The sequence below is a fragment of the Equus caballus genome, chromosome 5, assembly GCF_041296265.1.
Source record: "Equus caballus isolate H_3958 breed thoroughbred chromosome 5, TB-T2T, whole genome shotgun sequence".
In the NCBI taxonomy this organism is placed as follows: domain Eukaryota; kingdom Metazoa; phylum Chordata; class Mammalia; order Perissodactyla; family Equidae; genus Equus; species Equus caballus.
This window is the reverse complement of record NC_091688.1, coordinates 4,026,612-4,051,879: the sequence shown is the minus strand read 5'-3', so window position 1 is coordinate 4,051,879 and position 25,268 is coordinate 4,026,612. Positions and strand designations below refer to the sequence as shown.

Below are 25,268 nucleotides of genomic sequence, written 5' to 3'. Positions count from 1 at the left end.
CCTGCTGGCCTCCCTCCGCCAAACGCCAGGACGCCACAGACTGGACTGACGCTGAAGACTTCCCTTTTCTTTGGTTTTTTTGTTTGTTTTGAGTTTATACAATCATTAAGAAATCTTTGGTTTTGGCTGGAAATTTAAACAGAACAAAACAAAACAAAACAAAGAAACCACCCTCCCTGGCTTACAGCAGCAGTATCAAGACCTGGCAGAGCTTTCCCAGCGCTGGGGTGGGAGCTGAGGGTCGGGGAACTACATTCAAAGAAAAGGTGAAAGGGCTGGGGATGCAGCTTCTAGAGAGCCTGGTGGATATAAGATTGTCAAATAATAACAACATTAATAATAAAAACTTAAATATTTGGATTTTTTCTTTTTGGTCATGTCAAAGGAAAAAAGTGAAATGTGTACGCAGCAGTCAGCTTAAGGGAGCCTTTGGTGTCTTCCCTTCCACCCAAAGTCCTGAAAATAAGCAGAACCCTGAGGCCTCAGAGGGGAAGGGATGGCCTCCACCCACTGGGGGAAAGGCAAGTACAAGAGTTACTGTGCAGCCAGCAGTCAGACAGGTGGGAGGGGGCGGGGTGCGGAGAGCTGGCCAGCCGCTCCAGGCAGGGTGCTGGGGAAAGCAGATGTTAAGAGACCTGCGAAGACCCCTTGCAACAAAAAGAAAGAGAAGATTGCAATTTGCCCTCAGTTTGCAGTAGCTTGTAAGCAGCGACATTCAGAGGCTTTACGAGGTCCCACCCTAGGCTCCAGGTCCCGTGATGCTATAGGCCAGAGTTCAACATTACTCAGAGGGAGGGCAGACTTGGCAACTCTGTAGGGTTTAGAGAAAGTTAAAGCAAGGTCAGGAGTTAGAAATGAGGTATACGACAGCTCCCGGACGTGTGGTGGGCAGGAGCCCCACGCTTACTCACCTAGCCTGTGCTACTGCCACAGATGGAGGAAGTGGGGCCACGGTCTACCGTGGGAGGAGGGCGTGTCCTCGGAGAGGGAGGCTCTCTGGAGTGGGTAATGCACACGTGCCCACTCAAGCAGAGGCAAGAAGCTGGGAGATGCCTGTTTCTCCTCTTTATCTGAACTCAGGGGACACAGGAGACACACCATTTATGTTGTGGAAAGCCAATGTTATAATATGGTTGCAAAGTCATATGCTCCCTCCTTTTATCCCCTCCCAAGTGTCTGCCGTTTTAAACACAACCAGGCAGGCAGTGGTCCACTCTCCTCTTAGAAGTATGTGCCTTGTGCAGAGCAGGGTCGGAGCCAAAGACATGGCACCCCACCCCGCCTACGACAGCCTTTCCTATCCCAACTGTCCTTTTAGCTTCTGAAAGTGCATTTCATTTCCTGCTCTATGGTTCAGACCTTGAGACACTGTGAGGGCTGGGTGGGAGCGCAGAGTCTTTTCTCCTCTTGCCTCTGTCCTTTCTCGGTCGAAGGAGATCCCACCTTTGAGCAAGTGTTTGGATGTCCCCTCTTGTTAACAGCACTGCGGCCGGCTGTCTGCCTGCAGACTTGGGGTGCAGCGTTAGGGGACCCAACGCTGCAGCCCAGTTACGAAGGAAGCCTAAGGCTGCTTCTGTGCGGCTGTGGCCGGCCCGAAACAAGGACGGATGAATAAACTAGGGAAAGTCGGGGAACTTTGCAGCAGACCTCAATGTTTTTACAGTAAATTAGTTTTGGGGTGAACTTTCTGACAGTGTCCTGGGTTTGAAGCAGAAGGGGCGCTGGGTGGCGGAGCTCTGCGCAGAGTGGGCAGATCCAGGGACACAGAAAGAATCACAAACGGAACCTTCCCTCCTGAGCCCCAGGGAGTGTCACTTGCCTGCTCAAAGTGGGGTTCCACCATGCACACCTGTTTCCCCATAACTTTGTTTCAAGTGCTCTGATCTTCAATATCCCTGTTACCTACTTATAAACCTACGTAGCGCTTTGAAAGGTCACACAATGTTAATACCACTTTTACACAATGTCAGAACAGTAAGATGACTAGTAAAGCTTTCATGAAGTTCTGCAACCTGATTGTTTTTGATGGCATATTAAGAGAGCATTAAGTTTCGTTCCCCTCTCCCTTTCTGTGTTCCATCAAGAGTCACCAGAACAATGAACTACCCAGCTTCTGGAGCCACACACAAAACCCATGGAGCAGTGCAGCTCCAAGGGGGGAAAGGGAGGCCTGCTAGTTTTCCAGGCGATCCTGCTCTTGAAAATGCTTATCCTTTGCACGTGACGGAACAGAGACAGCACAGAAGCACATCTAAATACCGCCTGAACTCAAACAGGCTGTACTGGTTCTATTTATAAGTGTTAGATAAAGGGAAATAACGATAAGAATTCCACCCCCATCTTCTTCCCTCCCCTAAATTTCCCAGCAATTCCAAGAACATCACTGCTGCACTGAGCAACTATCCACCTTCACGGAGCCAGCAGAGTGAAACTCAGTAAGTCTCCTTTCCAAAGCCAGGATAACCAAGGAGACATCCTTCAAAAAGTGGAGAACGGGGCGGGGGGGAAGAAGAGAGGGGAGAGGAAAAGGAAAGAGACAAAAGGAAAGCTTTTCCAGATTCCAGCCTTTTCTCCTATTCCCTCTGCCTGTTTTGCAAACATAAGGATAGACAATGACATGGAAGTGTCTTTGGTATCCAAACCAAATCCCACTTAAGTTCTGTGAGATGGATTGTTTATTTAAAAATAGCCTTTCTGGAAATATAGGCTTTATCTGAACTCGGGAAGCCAAGAAATCTGTCCCAAAGGATGGGCAGAAAGGGCTCTTAATTTTTCCTAAACTGGCACCATTTCTCACTCACATTGCCACCAACAATACTCTCCTCAGTCTCACCAACCAGCCAATCCCTAAAGGTCACACCTGACTTCAGGTGTGAGGAAGCAGGCTGGCTTCCAACTTCTTGGTTTGGTTTTTCTTCTGCTTGTGTTTTTGGTCTAGACAGAATTAGCATTGGCAAGAGAAAAGGAAGTAGGGTTTTAGAACGTTGTGCTACTAGCACAACACTCAATAACATGACAGAGGCTGACAAAAAGAACCTGTTTTATTTTAATGTTCCTAGATTAGGATGCATCAAACTCGTCTCTCCTCTCCTCTTCAAATTAAATGAGGCATGTCTATTTCTGCCTCTATTTCTCCACAACACACCCAGACATTCACACATTCATCCTTTGCCTAAGCTCTTGCTACACACAGAGGTAATGAATCATCAGAGAGGCTGGCAGGGTCTGGGGACATGGGCAGCCATGGGAAGGGATGTAAATGCCCTAGGGGACCCTGAACCTACTGGATAACCCATGTGTAACCTGCATGCCACCACACTGCACTGCAGGTCAGACCACAGAGAGGCCAACGAATCCCAAACCCAATCACAGGGATAATCAAGTTTCCTTTGGCAAGACAGATATAAGGAAAACAAACAAACACATATGAGCAAGGTTTTCCTTCTAACATAATCAACTTCTCCTCTTCCCCCACCCCAACCCTCCCTAACCCTATAAACGGTAACCTATAAGCAGGATCCCAAATACATACAGCATCAATCATGTTCATCAATCATAATAAACATCGGTTCAACTAAATGCTACAGCTAGAATTATTTCCACTATTTATAAAGTTTTTTTCTTTTTACTTATTTATTTGGTTTTTAGTTTAAAACCAGTTGCAACAATGCTAAGCTATGCTGAGGTATTTTATGAAGGTGCCAGAAGCTAGCTGTTACCCACCAGCATCACCCTCACAGATTAAGGAAACACCATTCAAAGAGGAAGGAAGAGAAGAGAGGAAGGGAGATCCAGGTTAGAGTCAACCCAAGAGCCACTCAAGCTGACTGCTTTTCGCGAAGCCAAGAGGAGAAAGCCAAGCAAGGAAGCGCTCATGGATCAGGATGCTGAGAAGAAAGCAAGAGTTCACAAACCATACGGACACGCAGGTGTAAACTGGACAACTCTGAGAAAAAACATATTTCCTGCGCTCCTGATGGAATCCTTTCAGATATCTTACTGGAAACCTCAGGGGTGTCCCATTTCAGTCTCTTGGACTAAGAAAAGAATGAGGCAGAACAGGATTAGCATCAGCCTTTAATGAGGAGAGAATTTATTTATTCTATTCCTGTCCAAGCTCACACTGGTATTGTGTGCACCGTCTATGCAAACCTGGATAATAGCTCATCTTAGCTATTCTTCTTAAAGGAATGGCAAAGGATTTTTTCCTTCTCAAAAGTGAAGGCAAATGCTAAGAAAGACTTACTATTTTACAAGGTATCATCCTCAAAATGTTTTAAGATGAAAATGACTTTAAAATGGCCAGAGCTATGATTACATGAACAATGTCACACATCAAATGCTTTTCACACACACACATACAGAAATGAACTCAAGATGGTTATGATCAACATCAACCCTTGCGCATTTGAATAATTTTAAATTTCAGGTCTTAGTCTTTTTCTCCATTAGTATTGACAGTCTTTTAACAGTTTCAGCTCCAATAAACATGGTTTGAAGAATATATAAATTTTGAATTCATCAATTTTAGATCCTGACTTAATGAGAAAGTATTTGACCAAACTCTCATAACAAATTGTTGAGGCTCTTCTTAAATTGAGGGTTCTCAAACTGCAGACTGATCTCCGGGGAACCCCCTACGAGGTCAAAACAGATTGCCAGCAGCAGGTCCCAACCAGGTACCACGTACCACTGGCCTCCCCATCCCCAGCCCTGATGCTCAGAGCTCACTGACTTCTCCCTGTCCACGCTTCTCCCCTCTCTTCCTGTCTCAAACATTTTACTTTTTTCTTGGTAAAGAAAGTTTTGTGACGATGACATGGTTTGGGAACAACTTTAGACTATGAACTACAGAGAGTTTCTTCTGTAAGCCAAGTGTTTATTAGACATTAATTGCAGTGTTTTATCAGGACTTATAACTTTAGAAATCTACATTATTTTCCTATAATTGCAAAGGTGTCCAGCTTTCCCAGCAATTTAAATAGAAAATTTAATATTAAAGATTGGGCTGAATTTAAATATTGTGTCAAACAAATATCTGTGCTTCTGGATAATATAGACAAGGTTTCTCCCCACCTTCCCAAATAAATGAGGGACAACAGGACAAAATAACATAGAAAAGAGGTATTAATTGTGCTTTTTTCCCCAACAATGAATGAATTATATAGAACAAATTGGCAAGATATCTCACTAAGAACCTTTTAATCTTATTTTCCCCTTAAAAAAAAAAAAGGCTGTTTATTTCTAATAACACTACCATGAAGCACAGGCAGGTACCACCCTACACAAAATGGAAGGTGGATTCCTTTGGTTCCATTTCTCGAGTAATAAGCTGAGTAAATTGGGATGGTACTGATCTTTCTTGTCAAATAAATAAAAGTGTGTATTATATCAGGTAATGGATATGAACATTTTTTAAATTCTAAAAAACTGCCTATGTAACTTCAGAAACATCTAAACTAATATAGCACTCATCTTATTTCTTAAATCAGGAACAATAATATTGTTCCTATGAGAAGCCCTTTTCTAAAGGTCTTTCTGCTCCGTCCTTCAGATTTATACAGGGTATAAATAAAGTTCTTGACCAAACTGCACTGCCTGTGATAAGCAGGACTCAATTACATTCACCACTCCTAGGGAGGCCCATTACCATGGGCAGATACAGTCACTGCTAAATGCATTTAGAATCAGTCTTTGGCTTAACACATGTTAACCAAATTCAGGGATGAAATAAAAATTGCATAAACATTAAGGGGGAAAAAAGAAGAACGACACAATGAACTGTGATGACCTAACTGGCCCTTCCTCTTAGAAATACAGAAACTCAGATGGTCAAAAGGCCCCCTTAACTTCCAGACTCTCCCATATAAGGTGGCTAAAAGTTAAGTCTGAGTACCCTAGCTTAGGAGATCCATTCAATTCCAAAACCACTTCTTGAGATGATAAAAAAGATGATATAGAGTAAAAAAGGACTACCGTTTGAGTCATGAAGCAATGTGATCAGCAGAATATCTAGGGACGATGATGGGGAGTTGATTTTGAGCTAAACACCCATCAACAACTGTTTTAGTGTTTCGTGTACACATGTATAAAGGTACCTTTCATTTCATAACTTGTTTTTAAATAAGAGAAAAAAGAGAAAAAATTTTAAAGTTACCTCTGTCTAAGGATTTATTCTTTTAAACACAGATTTTTATGCTGGTTTAAGGTTTATCCTCATAAAGTGATCCACACCCACAAAATGGCAGAATCTCCTTATCCCAAATTGACTAGAGAATGCAGACAGGGCAGGGAGTAGAAGGCCACTGTACTGGCACTGGAAGCTTAGTATCTTTTTAAATATTAAAGTCTGTTGGTGAATCTTCTTTGGGAGAGAAAGCATCTTTTGAACCACAGAGGAAAACAAACAAAGAGAGTCTTTCCTTGCCCGTCCTCTTAATCCACTCGACTTGAGTCCCTTAGGACTCGACACTTCCTTTGGTAGCAGTTTTGGGAAATTAATGCTATAACCTCTACTCCAGGATGGTGGGTATCAGCATTTCCCTCCCTGAATCCTTCTTCCTCACTTACCACTCCCAAGAGAAGGGACTCATTATGATGGGCAGCTACAGTATTATTGACAGCCCTAAACTCATTTGCACAGACTAAAGGTAGAGATGTCAAGTCAGGATAAAAGATTAAATTTAACTACATCAGAGAAATAGCAGGATGGAGAGGAGAAAAATTAGTAACTGACACTGCCATTCTATTTACACATCAAACTAAATAAACTAGCTAAAAATCAAGTTAATGTCTGCCCAGAGAATATTACAATTTACCAACATAAAAGATTAAAACAAGCAGCAACTTTTATATAAAATTAATAAAGACAAATGAAAAAAGAAATTGTCAGTAGCATCTATCTCCTCAATGTGTCTGAACGGCACGTTATAAACTAGTCCATTAGTACAGCAGCTTGCTAAAAATTGACTTTGGTTCAAGCTTGGTTAAAAAAAAACCAACATAAAAAAACACACCACACATAAAAAAGGTGGATGGACATTTGTTAGTTTCCCTGCTTGCAGTTCACTGATTTTGGAGGGATTTTAGGAAAGGTGAAAGGTGAGAAGAGGAAATTTAGGGTGGTAATTAAATACTTTGTGAAATAAAATGGGAAGACAGAAGGAACTAAAGAAAAATTAACAAGGGACTAAAATGTTTCTGGCCTTTTAATATTCATGTGCCTGTCTCCCGCTTGGATGACCACAAACAAAATTACACATTGTGTCTGTATCATTGCCTTTCCCAAGACTGTGAAGAGACAGCCACACAGAACCCAAGCTCCCTTGTGGACACAAGCAGAGCAATTAGAACGAAAATCCCCTGAAAGCGCTCTCTCAGCCCCCAGCTCGAAAGGGGGGAAAGTGCCATCTCAGGACCACTGCAGAGGTAAGCGAGCACCCACAGACACCGAGGGGAGCCCCGAACTCCGAGCAGACGGGGAGCTCAGAAGGGCTGCACTGCAGTGAGCCAGTCCATCGGGAATGTTTTGGGTACAGATACTGTAACAATAACATACTGACGAGAAAGCGAATCTAATTTCCAAGTCACCCTCATTCCTCTTCATCTACCTTCATAAACTCTTCCTTTTCACGGGCTCATTTACATAGTCTAGAAACACCCTGAAAACAATGACAGAAGCTAATCCCTCTCTATGTGTATTGCCGTTTAGACCGACCTAGCAGGAGCGTCACTAACAAACTGGAGACACTTGAGGCGTGTGCAAAGTTCCTGCTCAAAGTCCTTCAAAGGTTCCACGGATCCCAGGCCCGGCCAAGTGCCTTCTCCAGTCGGAGAACCAAGTGGAGCCTCAGGGGGAGAGGGATTCAGAAGCCAGCGGTGAACAGGAAGTCTGCGGCCAGAGGAAAGGGGGCAACCTCAGACTCCCCTGATCACACCTCTTTTGGTGACATACAATTGACGGAAAATAGTCTAGCAGAGTTCCTTTAGACAACAAAAGAAGGGAAAAGCTTCCCAATTTCAGTAAGTCAATTTGTTCTTTGCGAAGTAAGTTAAAGGAAGTTTGGATGAAAAACTTCCACAAAATGGAAAAAACAAACAAACACACTAACAGTAGGAGCATTTTTCAGGAGATAAGAAATCAAGAGAACCACCAAGTCAGGTGTCTGCAGTAGTCTTTGCTCTTCGGAACCACACCCTGCCCGCAGCAGTGCGGCCGCGCCCTCAGAGGCAGCGGCACTGCTGCACCACGGGATCTGGGCCTGGGGTCGACAACGATCGGGGAGCGAGAGCCACAGTTCAGCAGGAATTCCTTCCTACGCAAAAGTGCTCCGAAGGCACCGCCTGATGCGGGAGGGGCGTGTGTGGAGCGGGAGTGTGTGCATACACTGCCTTCAGCTTCTGCACCAAGCCTCTTGCATAAGTGGCAAAAGAAAATAATTTTCTAGCACCTCTGTAAGAGTCATCAAGGATAAGGAAACCAGCAAGAACTTTCGCCGCAATTAAGAACGTAAGTCCCCCTTACCCCGAACCCGCCCTCCCCACAGTGTGGGAGCTCACTGAAGTAGGATCCAGGAGCGAGAGATAAACATGTCAAACTATATATATATAAAAACAACCACCACAACAATAATAATAGAGATACAGTAATACAGGCCTGCCTAAATTGTACCAGTTAAGAAAGGAACCCCCAACACAATTGATACGATTATAAACACCTTGTTATGACTTAATGGCCTGTACAACAGACCCATAAAAATGATTTTTTTTTAAGAAAAAAAGAAATTTAGACAAACAAGAAATTCCCTTCCTATATTGGAATTGGTAACCCACCTTAACTTGTCATCATGACTGCTGGAAATGATAAGTAGTCCTTTCACTTATTTTTTTGTTTGTTTGTTTTTGATTTTTTGTTTCTGCATTTTTTTTTTTTAAATTTTTGGTTAGAAAGTTCTCCAATCCATTGAGCAATCCTGAAAAGACAGTGTTTTATTATAAAATTAGGCAAATGTTGCCCCGTCTCCATCCTCTCTCTTCTGGTACGTGTTTTCTTCTCTCCCTTGCTCTCGCAACACGGCAAGAGGAAGCCGATCACCTCCTCCAGTCTCAGCCTGGCTGGCAGCCCGATGGCGCTGCAAGTGACGAGGGCTGGAGGCAGCCACTCCGCGCTCAGCCCCGATCACTGTGCCTTGGAGGCGGTGGTGGTGGTGGAGGCAGCCCCACTGGCAGAGGCCACCGTGAAGAGAGAGTTCTGGATGGACTCAGCTGAGGTCGAGGCGGCGTGAAGGCTGGCGACAGGCCCAGAGCTCCCTGCGGAGGCCGCGGCGGCGGAGACCAGGCTAACTGGGCTGCTGGTGAGCAGAGAGAGGTTCTGAGGGCTCAGGAACAGAGGGGCAGTCACGATGTTGGGAGCTCCGCCTGCGTTGGCAAATACCAGGTTCCCAGTTGCATCCAGTGACGTTATTGGAAGAGAGCCACCCGAAGCAAGAGCTACAGACGAAACCCCCAAACAGCAGGAAGGAGAACGTTAACATCACCCGGAGAAGCCGAATAACTCACCAAAGGAACTGAGCTTCCCTAAACCCAGTTGGAAAAAGTGCGACCCTTCATTGATTTTTTCCCTTAATTACAGTGCAATCGTGTCACCAACTGTTTATAATTTTGAAAGAGACTAAAGGATGAAATATCCAACCAACTTAATGAGCATGAGCAGGACAGGTGAGGGGAGAGTCAAGAACTATCTAATGAACCAGAGTCATGTTTCTATCTTAAAATCTCAACTTTATTCCATCTGCCTACAAGTATTTGTTAAATCCAATAATTTTTTTTTTTTAATGAAGACTGCTATTTTAAACTACCTCCCTTCAAAAGACAAACTAGCTACAATGATGGAGGCATTAAAATACAGTTTGCTTCCATCAAACCAACTGGCATTCCTGATAAATTTGAGCACTTTATAGTATGATATACAAGATGAAAACTGTCTTTCAAAAGCCTTCAGTTCTAAAATAAATTATGTATTACCAACTAAAGTATCAGGCGTGACTGATTTTTCACTTCCTGAGGCAAACATTTGCTTTCTCTGACTGGCACAGGGAGAACAGTGAGGCTGCCGTCTGGGGACAGCGGAGAAGCGGAGATGCAGCGACGTGCACAGGCGGCCCTGGCGGGCTGTCTGAGGTCAGACTTGCTTTGACGTGTGAGAACTGTTCTGTGATGCTGTGGCCTCTCTACAGAGGGCATTGTCAAAGTTTTCTTTAAAATAATGGGGCATTCTCATTTAATAGCTTTTCCTGTTATGTGACAACCCCCTAGTTTCCCCCCACCCATAGAATCACACCCCCACATGTAGATTTGAGGGTTTTTCGAATGGCATTAAAAAGCTGATTTGTTACATAATATATCAAGAAAGGGACTGAAGGGCATGTCCCTGACTTGGCCACGATCATACGAAGAATACAGAACAGTGAGACTGGTGCAGCTTGAAGCTTTCTAGGATTCCAGGCTCAGGGTCATGGGCCAGTTCTAGATCGCCCAGAGAGGCCTGCTCTGTATCAACAGCACCCTGGGGAAGGCACTTTGCCTTTGTAGCATCACTACAGCCCAGAGACACACCCTAATGCAAGAGAAAAAGTGATTTATCATAAATCTCATTCCAAAAGGAAATCTTTGTATAACAAAAGCTAATCATCATTTTCACATATGATTTAGTCAAGGATAAAGTCAATACAGTGTAAGGTAATCTAGGTTACATCTTGGATTTGTCTCTAACTAATATTCTCTATAGTATACTGTAGAGATCTCATCTATGAAACTGTAATCCTTTTTTTTTTTTGGTGAGGAAGATTGACCCTGAGCTAACTCTTGAGAAAGACTGTTGCTGAGTTAACATCTGTGCCACTCTTCCTCTATTTTATGTGGGATGCCACCACAGCATGGCTTGACGAGCAATGCTAGGTCTGTGCCTGGGATCGGCTGCCAAAGTGGAGCATATGAACTTAACCAACCACTACACCACCTGGCCGGCCCCAGAAACAGTAACCTTAATTAGAGTTGGCTAACAGCTTATTTTTGGCCCCAAGAACTCTCATTTAAGTACCAACTATTTTAATTTTAAGAAAATAAATTCTCTGATTAACAGAGAGATGACTCTCAAACTGTTCTGCTGAATCACATAACGGCGAGCATCTGCAGACAAAAGCTCAGCAGGTGAAGAAGGCAAACCCTTCACTACACAGAATGAGGGGATGCAGACCCGCTTCAGACTGGAGAGCATGCTAAGGCCAAAAGGGACCACCGGGGCTTGGAAATAGATGCTCTACAGCGATGGGGATACACCAAGGGCAAAACCTAACGAGAATTCAAAGCACTCTTGAGGCCGGCACGACGGGCTCCAGTGTCAACCCATTACAGGACCCCTCACACGTGGCTCTCCTCGGGGCGGGGGCGAGACGGGGACTCTTCCTTGGTCAAGTCTGCCTGGGGGTGGGTCTTGGATGACTACTCGGATAAACTTATCACGGGGGGCATTCTGCCTCCAAGTCTATTCACACAAGAAGATAAATACCAGCATAAAAGTCCTGGTTTCTTAAAATACTCCAAACTAAGTATATTTCCTGTTCTTACCAACCAACACCTATCCTTCTCTTACAAAGCCTTTTTACAACAACATTTTCTTGGTCCTCAAGTTGGTCAGTACTATCAATTCAACTCTCTCCCCCCATCACCTTCACCTCTAGCAAAGCAGCCTTCACCTGTTAAAAAAAAGAGGCACGTGAGGAACAAATTCTACTGACCTTGAATAGTCGCCAGGGTACTGTTGCTCATCAGAGCTGGGCTGAGAGCGCTGCCCAGGGTCCCTGGGTTGAGACTGAGTAAGGCACCTCTGCAAGTCCAAAAGAGCAGTCACTTTATTACAATGCAGACACAGCTGCCAGCTGGACAACACTCCCAAAGGGATAAGAAAAATGAAAATACAGCTGGGGAAATATGTAGAAATATTCGTTATTCTTCTCATATTCTTAGATGGTCTGGTTTATGCATCTGAGTTACTGCTTTCCTTGATGCTTACTTGCACAAAGCAAAACAAGGTTATGATCCACACAAAATATAAAACTCGCAGAGTCATTGCGACTCTTTGAATTACTTCATTCTCTTCTTTCCAGAACAAAAGAAAAAACGCCAGAGAAAGGAATATATTTACAAGGTAACTCTTGTATGTTTGATAATGTAAAAGTAGCAATCTTATCACTATATTTCTTACATATATTTGAGAGTTAGAAAGCAGACAGTTGAGAGAGTTTAATGGAGAAAGCATAAGAATCAGAATCAGGAATTCTGGGCTTTCTTCCTGGTCCCATCGCTCAGGTATAATGGGTGGCCTGGTGTTCTGTATCTTCACCTGGAAATGAAGCTATGACTACTGCCTTTCCAGGGTGTGAAGAAACGTAAGTTCAACTGTAATCAAGGTCCTTGCACTACTATAGAGCAACTCATTTCAAAGAGACTACAACTTTAAAGAGATTTTCAGTTTTTGCATTCAAGATGGCCATGAAAACTTTCCCCTACAAACAACTCTAGGGCCAACCTCCCAGTGGTTCTCAGGTGTGAACAAGATAGGAACGCTCCTTACCCAGCAGCAAACTGTGAGGGTGCCATCAGGCCTGGGTTTAGTCCTGCAGCGGCAGCCATGGCAGCAAGACTGGCGTTTGCTGGCAACTGTGCCGCTCCCTGGAGGGCGGCAGCCGCTGCTGTTTGCAACCCTGACGCCGTCACCATCACCTGGCTGGTCCCAAGAGAGGATAAAGGAGTGGAGGTGGTCTGTGTTGTGTTGGTCTCACTGGCACTAGATGCCTCGGAGGTGGAGGCTGAGGCAGAAGGAGAGGGACTCAGAGAGGGGGAGGTGACTGCTGAGGAAGCTGGCGGTGCTGTGGAAATCACGGTTGCAGTGCTGTTGGAGGCGGTGTCTGTAGTGCCTGAAAAGAGAAGTGGAATAGAAAGTGGCGTTCTGTACACGTCTCTGGAAGAATGGTGGCCTTATTCAGCACACACTAGAATCAACTGAATCATCAGTCCACCATCCGGTACCCTCTGTGTGTCCTTTTCTATGAAAAACATTTTAGAACCAAAGCCATGAACTCTATTTCGAGAGGAATAAAGTAGCATGACAAATACAGCATGGTTTTCCATTTCCAATTCCCCATTCAAAAAACCAAAGGAAGAGTCCCAGAAGCTCCGGCTACGGACAATTGCTGTGGGGAAGAAACGCGCTTCTGAAAAGCAGTGCCATTTGGAAATGTCCTCAGTAGTCTCTACAGAAAAGTCAAACAACACAACGAAGGCAAGAAAAGCCAAAAGTTACATATTTTTCTAAAATAAGTGTCAATAACAACATAAGCAGAAATAGCATGAAAATAACTAAAGGCGTATGTCTGGATGTCTTCTTTGCATTAAAAAATTTAAGTAGCTATTCTGTAATGATGATCAGCTCTCAGAAAGCCTGTTGTGGTAAACACTGTCTTATTCATGGAAACAACAACAAACAGTGATATTACGACTCTCATAAAAGTTGGCATGAAAAATGAAGATCTAGGAAATTGTTATTTGAGAGGCCTTAAAAAAAAAAATCAAGATGACAAAATTTCTTTTTGTTGTAAAGAGAACAACAAACATTTGGATACAGATGACCTACTGACATTAAAAACATCATTACTGGGGCCGGCTCCGTGGCCCAGTGGTTAAGTTCACGTGCTCCGCTGCAGCGGCCCAGGGTTCGGATCCTGGGCGCGGACATGGCACCGCTCATCAGGCTACGTTGAGGTGGCGTCCCACATCCCACAACTAGAAGGACCTGCAACTAAGATATACAACTGTGTATCGGGGGGTTTGGGGAGATAAAGCAGAAAAAAAAAAGATTGGCATCAGTTGTTAGCCCAGGTGCCAATCCTTAAAAAAAAAAAAAAGATTGGCAACAGTTGTCAGCCCAGGTGCCAATCTAAAAAAACAAAAATACCCAAAAAAAACCACATCATTATTAAAAACCAAAACACACTCATTGAAATTGTTTAATGTTCGAGATCAAGGTCATCCAATAAAAATATAATGCGTAAGTGATTGTAAATTTTCTAGTAATACTACTGAAAATAGTAAACAGAGGTGAAATTAATTTCAATATTATACTCAATTTAACCCAACATAGCCAAAATAATATCATTTCAACATGAAATCAATAACGAATTGTTTTTTTCATATTAAGTCTTTGAAAACAGTGTGTATTTTACACTTATAGCATATCTTGATGTGAACTAGCCACATTTACGTGCTTAAAAGCCACATGTGGCCAGTGCCTACCACACTGGATCACACAGGTCTAAAATATGTCTAGAAGTTAGGCCGGTGGGGTCCCAGAGGCAAGTGTGGCTTAAACAATGTTAAGTCTCTTTGCCTAAAGTAGAAATGATTCATAAGGCAGTCATAGGACAGACAACCTTCCCTAACGCAGAAGATGCCACCTGTCCCCAGTGAGCTGTAGTTTTGATGCTATCTATAAAAGACAGTACAGAACAGGCCCTCTTCTTTCAGTTACCAGTCAATGCTACATATTACAGGCTGCCGACATTATTAGCAGGCTGCCTAAACCAGCTGGAACTTAGTTTGGTGAAACTCACTGTGTTCTAGGATATAATTAATCATATAAATGTATAAAGCAGAACCTAAGTGGTGTTTTCTCAGGATAGAGAACTCAAGAAGACAAAAAGCATCTATAAATTTTCAATATAATACTTCCATGAGGTAGAAAAGACTTGGTATATTACAGAAGAACTAGACAGTCAAAACAAATATTTCAAACCTGTAAACACATTGGAAAAAAGATCTTACCTAAAACTTAACTCTTTTTGGTAATAAAATAGAACACTAAGCTGCCGAAGACTCTTCTCTTATATGATGGCCTTATTAAAAATTCAGACAGGGGACCAGCCCCGTGGTAGAGGGGTTGAGTTCGTGCACTCCGCTTCAGCGGCCAGGGGTTTTGCCGGTTTGGATCCTGGGCGCGGACATGGCAGCGCTCACCAGGCCACGCTGAGGCGGCGTCCCACATAGCACAACTAGAAGGACCTGCAACTAGAATCTACAACTACATACTGGGGGGCTTTGGGGAGAAGAAGAGGAAGAAGAAAAAATAAGATTGGCAATAGATGTTAGCTCAGGTGCCAATCTTTAAAAAAAAAAACTCAGTTAATTTTGAAGCCTTCTGGTCTATACTAAGAACACACAGAACTCAACTCTCTTCTCATTCAACTCAAAGGAAATGCTGCTTTCATATAGTGCAGAGCTGGGAGAAAATCAGACATTATCTATTTCAGTACTGACTCTACTCTTCCCACCTTGTATAATGCTGCACAAAGGTGTTATGTGGTATGAATCGGGTAAACATATCTTTCTTACTGTTAGTCGAAAATGGAAGGTTTACTTCTCTTTTTGCCCTTCTCAAAAATATAAGTTGATTCCCTCTTTATTGCTGCTGTCCCTAAATACGATTACATCTTTGTGGCTATCACTAATTGTAGTTTCATTCTTTCTTCAATTCTAACCCTATCAGGCCAATCTGTCTCCGGGAGCTTCCGACGCCGGGCCCCGTGCTTCCGATGCCGGGCTGTGTCCATGCTTTCGATCCCGGGCTGGGCCCTGTGCTTCCGACGCCAGGCTGTGTCCATGCTTCCGATCCCGGGCTGGGCCCAGTGCTTCCGACGCCAGGCTGTGTCCATGCCTCCGATCCCGGGCTGGGCCCTGTGCTTCCGACGCCAGGCTGTGTCCATGCTTCCGATCCCGGGCTGGGCCCTGTGCTTCCGAGGCCAGGCTGTGTCCATGCTTCCGATCCCGGGCTGGGCCCTGTGCTTCCGAGGCCAGGCTGTGTCCATGCTTCCGATCCCGGGCTGGGCCCTGTGCTTCCGAGGCCAGGCTGTGTCCATGCTTCCGATCCCGGGCTGGGCCCTGTGCTTCCGAGGCCAGGCTGTGTCCATGCTTCCCATGCCAGGCCGGGCCCTGTGCTTCCGACGTCAGGCCGGGCCCTGTACTTCCGACGCCAGGCTGGGTCCATGCTTCCCATGCCAGGCCGGGCCCTGTACTTCAGACGCCAGGCTGGGTCCATGCTTCCCATGCCAGGCTGGGCCCTGTGCTTTCGACGCCAGGCCGGGCCCTGTGCTTTGCAGAGTGAGTCACAGATTTTTGCTCCAACACTCTTCTCCTAAGACCTGCCCCTCGTTCCACGTTCCATAGAAAGTTAAACATCTTTTCCCATTTCTCTTCTATTGCTAAGAAATTTCAATGTACTTTCAATCTTTTCTTGGCCAATTTCTTACCTTATCTAACCTGATTTTACCTGTGGGCACTACTTCCCTTTCAAAGTTCTGGAACCGAAATCACCCATTTTCATAAGATCCTTTCTTGAGGTCAAAGGTTTTTTTTCCTCCCCAAAGCCCCAGTACATAGTTGTATATCCTAGTTGTACGTCCTTCTGGTTCTTCTATGTGGGACACAGCCTCAGCATGGCTTGATGGGTGGTGTGTAGATCTGCACCCAGGATCCACACCCGTGAACCCTGGGCCACCGAAGCAGAGCAGGCGAACTCAACCGCTATGCCCCCGGGCCAGCCCCACGTCAAAGCTTTAAAATAGCCTTGTCTTCACACTCCACTGCCACTTTCAGACCATTTGGTATCATTTTCTTAAAACGCCCTATGTATACAAAGAAAATCCCAGTCAAATCTTATCAGTGAATTTAACCTGGGCTAGGAGATGATGACTCCAGAAACAATTCAAAGTTGTTTCTTCTGGTTGTCATCCTCCAACCACGCTCCAGGTCTCCCACGTGAATGTCACAGGAGCACCAGACTAGAGTATAATAACTTCATACGACCTTCAAATACTTCTCCCAGCCTATGAGTCACATGGAATCAATAAAGATCTTTTTTTTTTTTTAAAGATTTTATTTTTTCCCTTTTCTCCCCAAAGCCCCCCGGTACATAGTTCTATATTCTTCATTGTGGGTCCTTCTAGTTGTGGCATGTGGGACGCTGCCTCAGCGTGGTTTGATGAGCAGTGCCATGTCCGCGCCCAGGATTCGAACCAACGAAACACTGGGCCGCCTGCAGCGGAGCGCGCGAACTTAACCACTCGGCCACGGGGCCAGCCCCCAATAAAGATCTTTTATGACCTTAAATTCTTGTCAACTTAATTACCTGAGCAACTCTGATCAGGGGACTGAGGCTTACCGAGCTTCAATGTCCTCAACAACAAAATAAGGTGCCATCATCCACCTCTCAGGGTTGGTACAAAGTTATATGCAAGAATATAGAGTGTGTGTGGCATATCCTCTTGCTTCCCACCTCATCTTTTAAAAACAGATTTATTGAGGTATAATTTATATGCCATAAAATCCACTCAATTTAAGTATAAAATTCAATGATTTTTAATATATTTACAGAGTTGTAGAACCATCACCCCAATGCAGGTTATGACATTTCCACCACTAAAGAACCCTTGTGTCTATCTGCAGTCGCTTCCTGTTCCCACCCACAGCCCTCAGTCATCCGCTTTTTGTCTCTATAGATTACCTTTTCGAGACATTTCACATAAATGGAATCATATGATTTGTAGTCTTTTGCATCTAGCTTCTTTCAGTTAGGATACTGTTTTCAAGGTTTATCCATGTTGTAGCACAAATCAATACTTCCTTTTTCTGGCTTAAAAGTATGCCACTGCATGAATAGACCACACTATTCATTCACCAGTGATGGGCACTGGCTTGTTTCCAGTTTTTGCTTATTATGAATAATGCTGCTACGATTATTCGTGTAAAAGCTTTTGTGTGGACATGGTTTCATTTCTCTTGGGGAATTGCTGGGTAGGATGGTAAATTTATGTTTAACTTTTAAAGACATTGCCACTTGTTTTCTAAAGTGTCTGTATCATTTTACGTTCCTACCAGCACGCATGCGGGTTCTAGTTTCTCCACATCCTCACCAACACTTGTTATTTTTGGTCTTTTTGATTATAGCCATTCTACTGAGTATGAAGTAGTATCTCATTATGATTTTAATTTGCATTCCTCTAACAAGTAATAATGTTGAGCATCTTTTCATGTGCTTATTAGTCATTCTAAACCAACCTTACATTCTGGGGACAAATCCCCCTTGTCATTATGTATAATTTTTTTATATGTTGCTGGATTTGATTTGCTAAGATTTTGTTGAGGATGTTTGTGTACATTTTCATGAAGGATACAGGTCTATAATTTTTTCCGTGATGTCTTTGTCTGGTTTTGTCTCAAGGTAATATTGGCTTCATACAATGAAGTGTCCCTCCTCCTCTATTTTCTGGAAGAGACTGTTAAAGATTAACTTTACTTCTTCTTTAAATATCTGACAGAATTCATTGCTAAAGCCATCTGGGCCTGGCTTTTCTTTTTGGGAAGGCTTTACATTAATGATTCATTTACTTTACTTGTTTAAATGTTTTCTATTTCTTTTTAAGTCAGTTTTGGTAATTTGTGTCTTTCTCAGAATCTGTCTATTTCATCTAAGTTGCCTAATATTTTTTGGCATAAAGTTGTTCATAATATTCCAGTATGCCACATAATGCAGCAATTCTATTCCTAAATATATACCCAAGAGAATTGAAAACATACGTCCACATAAAAACTTGTACATGAATGCTCATAACAGCAGTATGTAATGTGGCCAAAAACTGGAAGGAATTCAAATGTCCATCAACTCATGAATGATAAACAAAATGTGGTATTCACATACAATGAAATATCATTTGACCATAGAAAGGAATGATGTACCGATACATTCTGCAACATGGATGACCTTGAAAACATTACGCTAAATGGAGGGAGCCAGATACAGAAGGCCACATATATGATTCCATTTATATTGAAATGTCTGAAACAGGCAAATCCATAGAGACAGAGTAGACTAGTCACGGCCAGGAACGGTGGGGGGAGTGCATGTGAAAGGATGGATGATGAATATGGGGTTGCATATGGTTCATTATGAAACGCTATTTTGGAAAACGAATGGGGGGCAGAGCTTGTTTAGTTGAGATTATTAAGGGCTGTGGAAATTTTAGAAAGTTTTTGAGACACATCAGAACACCTGTCTTTCTGGAGCAGTATATAGTTATGATCATTCTTGTATCTAGCCTAGGAAAATTTACCAAGGACCTATTACGTGTCAAGCACTATGCTAGATACTGGGAAAATAAAAATGACCGTGTCAATCAGACAAGATTTCTCTTAGAAGATGGCAGACTAAGGATATGGTGTTTTACCTTATTTCTAAAATCCTATTCCATATGATGATAAAGAATGAAAAAGGGAATAAGAGCTCTGGGAACAGATATTAGAGGACTTGAGATTCTGAGAGAAAATCAGAATGAGAAAGAAGTTGAAATTGTGTGGTAGAGAAACCAACCACAGGCCAAAAGGGCACAGAAGACTAAGGTAGAGGTGAGAATTATTCATCTTGATGGAACCCTGAGGAGATTCCAGGCTCAGAGCTGCTGGGAGCTGAGGCAGAGTAGGACAGAGGGCAGAGAGCGGGGTGACGGAGAGACTGCTCACACAGCAGCTGTGGCAGCAGGCCTTCCCTGCCCCCCGCCCGCCCCCTGCCGCCTGGACTTCTTTGTGAGCAGAGCTACTGTCACCTACTACTCCGCAAAGATGATACACTAAGGATACCGATGTAGGCACTGGCATGCATGAGTAAAGGTCCCTCTCATCTTAGGAAGGTGTGAGGGTGAAGCCTAGTCGGCCTGCCTGCTTTCCACGCATATGCCTGAAATAAAGTCTGGCAGTTCTCCGCCCACATTCACAGCTCACGGCTCTCCCTTCCCACCAGGGGAGAGGACTGCTGAGTAACAGAAGCTGCAGAAAAACCCTTACAAGCTACTGCTATTAAGTAATACGGCCTTGCATTCATCAATATAACTAAATAACCAAAAATCACCAGGCAATGAAAAAATAACAGCACAAAAGAAATGGGACAAAATAAATAAAGCAAAACTAATGCCAGAGGAAACAACTTATATACAATTCTAATTTGTACTGCATCTACAAATAAAAATTGATTTCTATAAAAAGGTGGAATAAGAACAAAGAAAAATTCTTAGAAATTAAAAACACTATTTTGAAAAAACATACAAATGACAGCAATAAAAAACGAGAACAGGGCCAGCCCGGTGGTATAGTGGTTAAGTGCACATGCTCTGCTTCAGTGGCCCAGGGTTCACAGGTTTGGATCCCAGGCATGGACCTACACACTGCTCATTAAGCCATGCTGTGGCAGCATCCCACATACAAAATAGAGGAAGATTGGCATAGATGTTAGCTCAGGGCCGATCTTCCTCACTAAAAAAAACCCAGGAAATTACTCAAGATCTGCTCCAGGCAAAACAAAAAGGAATCAAAAATAGAGGAAGACATGGAATCTAAAAAACACTGGATCTAACTCAGGAACACAATGAAAATAAGTTAAAATAAGCAATCAAGGGCTCCCAGGAAGAAAGTAGATTGCATTAGATAAGGTGTATGATTAAGACATTGGGTGTCTTTAATAAATACTACGAATGAAGGAATATGCTCCTTTTGTCAACAGAAAAAAGACGACAGTAAAGAAATATCAGAGTAAAAGAGGCTATAATAAGAAAGTTATGGTCGAAAAAGGAAAAAAATTTAAATGGGGCATGATTTTGAGCAACTGCTGACAAGAGTAAAGAAAATCCATTTGACACTGACTCTTATCATCTTCTCTTTCAAGTGAGGTTTAAGTGTAAGACTACATTTTTTCCCCTACACATTCAATCATATGAGCTGGTCCACAACAATATTGACACAAACATAAGATTACTGTATTCATTTTCTATTGCTATGTAACAAAGTACCACAAACTGAGTGGCATAAAACAACACACACATTTCTTATCTCATAGTTTCTGTGGGTCAGGTGTCCAGGCACAGCCTAGCTGGTCCTCTGCAAGGCTATAGGTGAGGTGTCAGCCGGACTCTGTTCCACTCTGGAGGCATGACTGGGGAAGAATGTTGCCAAGCTCACTTGGGTTGTTAGCAGAAATCATTCGGTAGAACTTGCTTGGAGCTGTAGGACTAAGAGCCGAGCTTCTTTCTCGCTGTTGGCTGAAGGCCACCCTCCTAGAGGTCACCCTTGGTTCCCTGATTTGTGGGCTTCCCAACATGGTTGCTTATCTCTTACTCCATCAGATTGGCAAGGAAGGTCTTTACAGCAAGTCAGCTAACAAGACAGACTTTTACATAATGTAATGTGATCACAGGACTGACATCCCATCACCTTTGCCACATTCTACTGATGAGAAGCAAGCCAAAGGACCTGCCCACACGCAAGGGGAGAAGACTACACAAAGGCAGGAACACTGGGAGGTGGGCACCGTGGTGGAGGGTCACCTTAGACTTTGTCTGTCACAATTATAAATGCTAATTATTAATTTAACATTTTTAGAGACTTCAGCCTCTGGCCACGATAAGAGTAAATGACAGCAAATTTATCCTTTTACCATAACAACAGAAATACGTAAGAGTGTGTGTGTGTGTGTGTGTATGTATGAAAATGTTTGAGGCACGAGAAAACAGGCAGCACAGGACTGCGATCCCCAAGAAAAAGGAAACAAATGAGGTGAGTCCCACAACTGCCTGGACTTTCTGCTTGGAAGCCATTTCCAGACTGCTGCCCCACAAAAGGAAACAAGAGCAATTGCAGGGGTTCGAGGAGACAAAGGTCAGCCACTGGATGCTGAAGCGGCTGGAACTTGCAGGAGAGAGCACTAGGAAAGGAAAAAGCTAAACAGAGAAAGAACACTAGAAACGTGCATAGACGTTCCCCTGAATCTCTGGTTGAATACTAAACCACACATGCAGAGGGGAAACACCATGAATAATCCCAGAGCTCATGCCGGACACAGAGATACCCAGTTCTTGCCACACACAGAGGACAGACTTTGTTGAATACTGGACATTCAGGAGAAACCCCAGAAGGGCCACATCTTAGCAGCAGAGTTAAACTAGTAAAGGCTAATCTAGGTCCAGCCTAACAAAGCTTAAAAAATAAGCCTTGAAAGCCATCAGAAAATGGACTATCTTATCTAAGAGATTTTCAATACAATCCTCACGGTAACCATTAAACAAAAAAAGCAGAACAGGGACACAAATAATAAATAAGGAGAAAACAAACTAAATTTGTTACAACATAAAAACCTATATAACTCAATTGGTAGACCAAAATACACAGGAGGAGAAACAAAGGAAATGCAGGAGAACCAGAAAATGAGCGACAAAATGGCAGCATTAAGTCCTCATACATCAATAATCACCCTAAATGTAAACGGATTGAATTCTTCAATAAAAAGACACAGAGTGGTGAGATGGATTAAAGAACAAGACCCAATAATATGTTGCCCTCCAGGAAACAACCTCAGCTCCAATGACAAAGACAGGCTCAGAGTGCAGGGAGGGAGATGATACTCCAAGCTAATGGCAAACAAAAGAAAGCAGGTGTCACAGTACTTATATCAGACAAAGTAGACTTCAAGATAAGACAGGTAAAGAGGGGCAGTATATAATGATAAAAGGGACACACCACCAAGAAGACATAACGTAAACATCTATGCACCCAACACAGGAGCACCAAAGTACATAAAGCAACTATTAACAAACCTAAAAGAAGATATTAATAATAATACAATAATAGTAAGGGATGTCAACACTCCACTCACATCAATGGATCGATCATACAGACAGAAAATCAACAAGTGTAATTAAATGAAAATCTAGACCAGCTGGACTTAATAGACATACATGGAACACTCCATCCAAAAACAGCAGAATACACATTCTTCTCAAGTGTGCATGGTACATTCTCAAGGATAGACCATATGTTGGGAAACAAGACAAGCCTCAATAAATTCAAGAAGATTGAAGTACTAACAAGCATCTTTTCCAATCACAATGCTATGAAGCTAGAAATTAATTACAAGACAAAAGCTGAGAAAGGGACAAAGATGTGGACACTAAACAACATGCTATTGAACAACAAATGGATCACTGAAGAAATTAAAGGAGAAATAAAAAAATATCTGGAGACAAATGAAAATGAAAACATACCATACCAACTCACATGGGATGCAGCAAAAGCCGTATTAAAAGGGAAATTCATTGCAATACACGCTCACCTTAACAAACAAGAAAAATCCCACATAAGCAATCTCAAATTACACCTAACTGAATTAGAGAAAGAAGAACAAACAAAGCCCAAAGTCAGCAGAAGGAGGGAAATAATAAAAATCAGAGCATAAATAAATGCTGTTGAAACAAAAAAGGCAGCAGAAAGGATCAATGAAACAAAGAGCTGGTTCTTTGAGAAGATAAACAAAATTGACAAACTCCTAAGCCAGACTTACAAAGAAAAAAAGAGAGAAAGCTCAGATAGATAAAATTAGAAATGAAAGAGCAGAAATAACAATGGATACCACAGAAATACAATGGATTAAAAGAGAATACTACGAATTATGCCAACAAAATGGACAATCTAGAGGAAATGGATAAATTCTTACACTCTTACAACCTCCCAAAGCTGAACAAGAAGAAATAGATAATCTGAATAGACCAATCACAAGGAAAGAGATTGAAATAGTAATCAAAAGCATCCCAAAGAATAAAACCCCAGGACCAGACAGCTTTCCTGGGGAATTCTACCAAACTTTTAGAGAGGATTTAATACCTATCCTTCTCAAGCTATTCCAGAAAATTAAGGAAGATGGAACACTTCCTAACACATTCTATGAGGTCAACATCACTCTGATACCAACGCCTGACAAGAACAACACAAAAAAGGAAAACTACAGGCCAATATTGCTGATGAACATAGATGCAAAAATCCTCAACAAAATAGTGGCAAACTAAATATAGCAATACATCAAAAAGATCATACACCATGATCAAGTGGGATTTATACCAGGGACACAGGGATGGTTCAACATCCACAAATCAATCAATGTGATACACCATACCAACAAACTGAGGAATAAAAACCACATAATCATCTCAATAGATGCAGAGAAAGCATTTGACAAGATCCAACAGCTATTTATGATAAAAACTATTAACAAAATAGGGATAGAAGGAAATCACCTCAACATAATAAGGGTCATATATGACAAACCCACAGCCAACATCATACTCATTGGGGAAAAACTCAATGCCATCCCTCTGAGAAGAGGCACAAGACAAGGATGCCCACTATCACCACTCTTACTCAACACAGTACTGGAGGTTTTGGCCAGAGCAATTGGGCAAGAGAAAGGGATAAAAGGAATCCAAATAGGGAGTGAATAAGTGAAACTCTTGCTGTTTGCAGATGACATGATCTTACATATAGAAAACTCTAAAGAATCCATCAGAAAACTATTAGAAATACTTAACAACTACAGTAAAGCTGCAGGATACAAAATCAACTTAAAAAAAATCAGTTGCATTTCTCTACTCTAATAACGAACTTACAGGAAGAGAATTCAAGAATACAGTTCCATTTACAATTACAACAAAAAGAATAAAGTATCCAGGAATAAATTTAACCAAGGAGGTGAAGGACTTATACAATGAAAACTATAAGACCTTACTGAAAGAAATCAACAATGACATAAAGAAATGGAAAGCTATTCCATGGACATGGATTGGAAGAATAAACATAGCTAAAATGCCCATACTACCCAAAGGAATCTACAGATTCAATGCAATCCCAATCAGAATCCCAATGACGTTCTTCATGGAAACAGAACAAAGAAACCTAAAATTCATATGGGGCAACCAAAGACCCCAAAATGCTAAAGCAATCCTGAGAAAAAAGAACAAAACTGGAGGCATCACAATCCCGGACTTCAAAACATACTACAAAGCCGTAGGAATCAAAAAAGCTTGGTGCTGGCACAAAAACAGGTGCACAGATAATGGAACAGAACTGAAAGCCCAGAAATAAAACCGCACATCTACAAACAGCTCATCTTCGACAAAGGAGTCAAGAACATCCAATGGAGAAAGGAAAGTCTCTTCAACAAATAGTGTTGGGAAAACTGGACAGCCACATGCAAAAGAATGAAAGCAGACCATTATCTCACGCCATACACAAAAACAAACTCAAAGTGGATCAAAGACTTCAAGATCAGTCCTGAAACCATAACACTCCTG

The 25,268-nt window shown here is 42.6% G+C and overlaps 1 protein-coding gene across 7 annotated transcripts in view; it reads right to left on the bottom strand.

The window, feature by feature from the left end:
• Positions 1-3,614: 3,614 nt before the first annotated feature.
• Positions 3,615-25,268, bottom strand: part of POU2F1 (POU class 2 homeobox 1) — a 168,616-nt gene continuing 146,962 nt past the window's right edge. For 6 of the 7 annotated variants that reach the window (XM_023640482.2, XM_023640479.2, XM_070267615.1 and 3 more), the window contains 3 exons: positions 12,632-12,974; positions 11,796-11,884; positions 8,759-9,489 (listed from right to left, as the gene is read on the bottom strand). In XM_023640482.2, coding sequence (XP_023496250.1) covers positions 9,179-9,489; positions 11,796-11,884; positions 12,632-12,974 — 743 coding nt within the window. In that variant the 3' untranslated portion in view covers positions 8,759-9,178. Of the gene's footprint in view, positions 9,490-11,795; positions 11,885-12,631; positions 12,975-25,268 lie in introns of all 7 variants that reach the window. The other variant, XM_003364908.5, reaches the window with a different exon arrangement.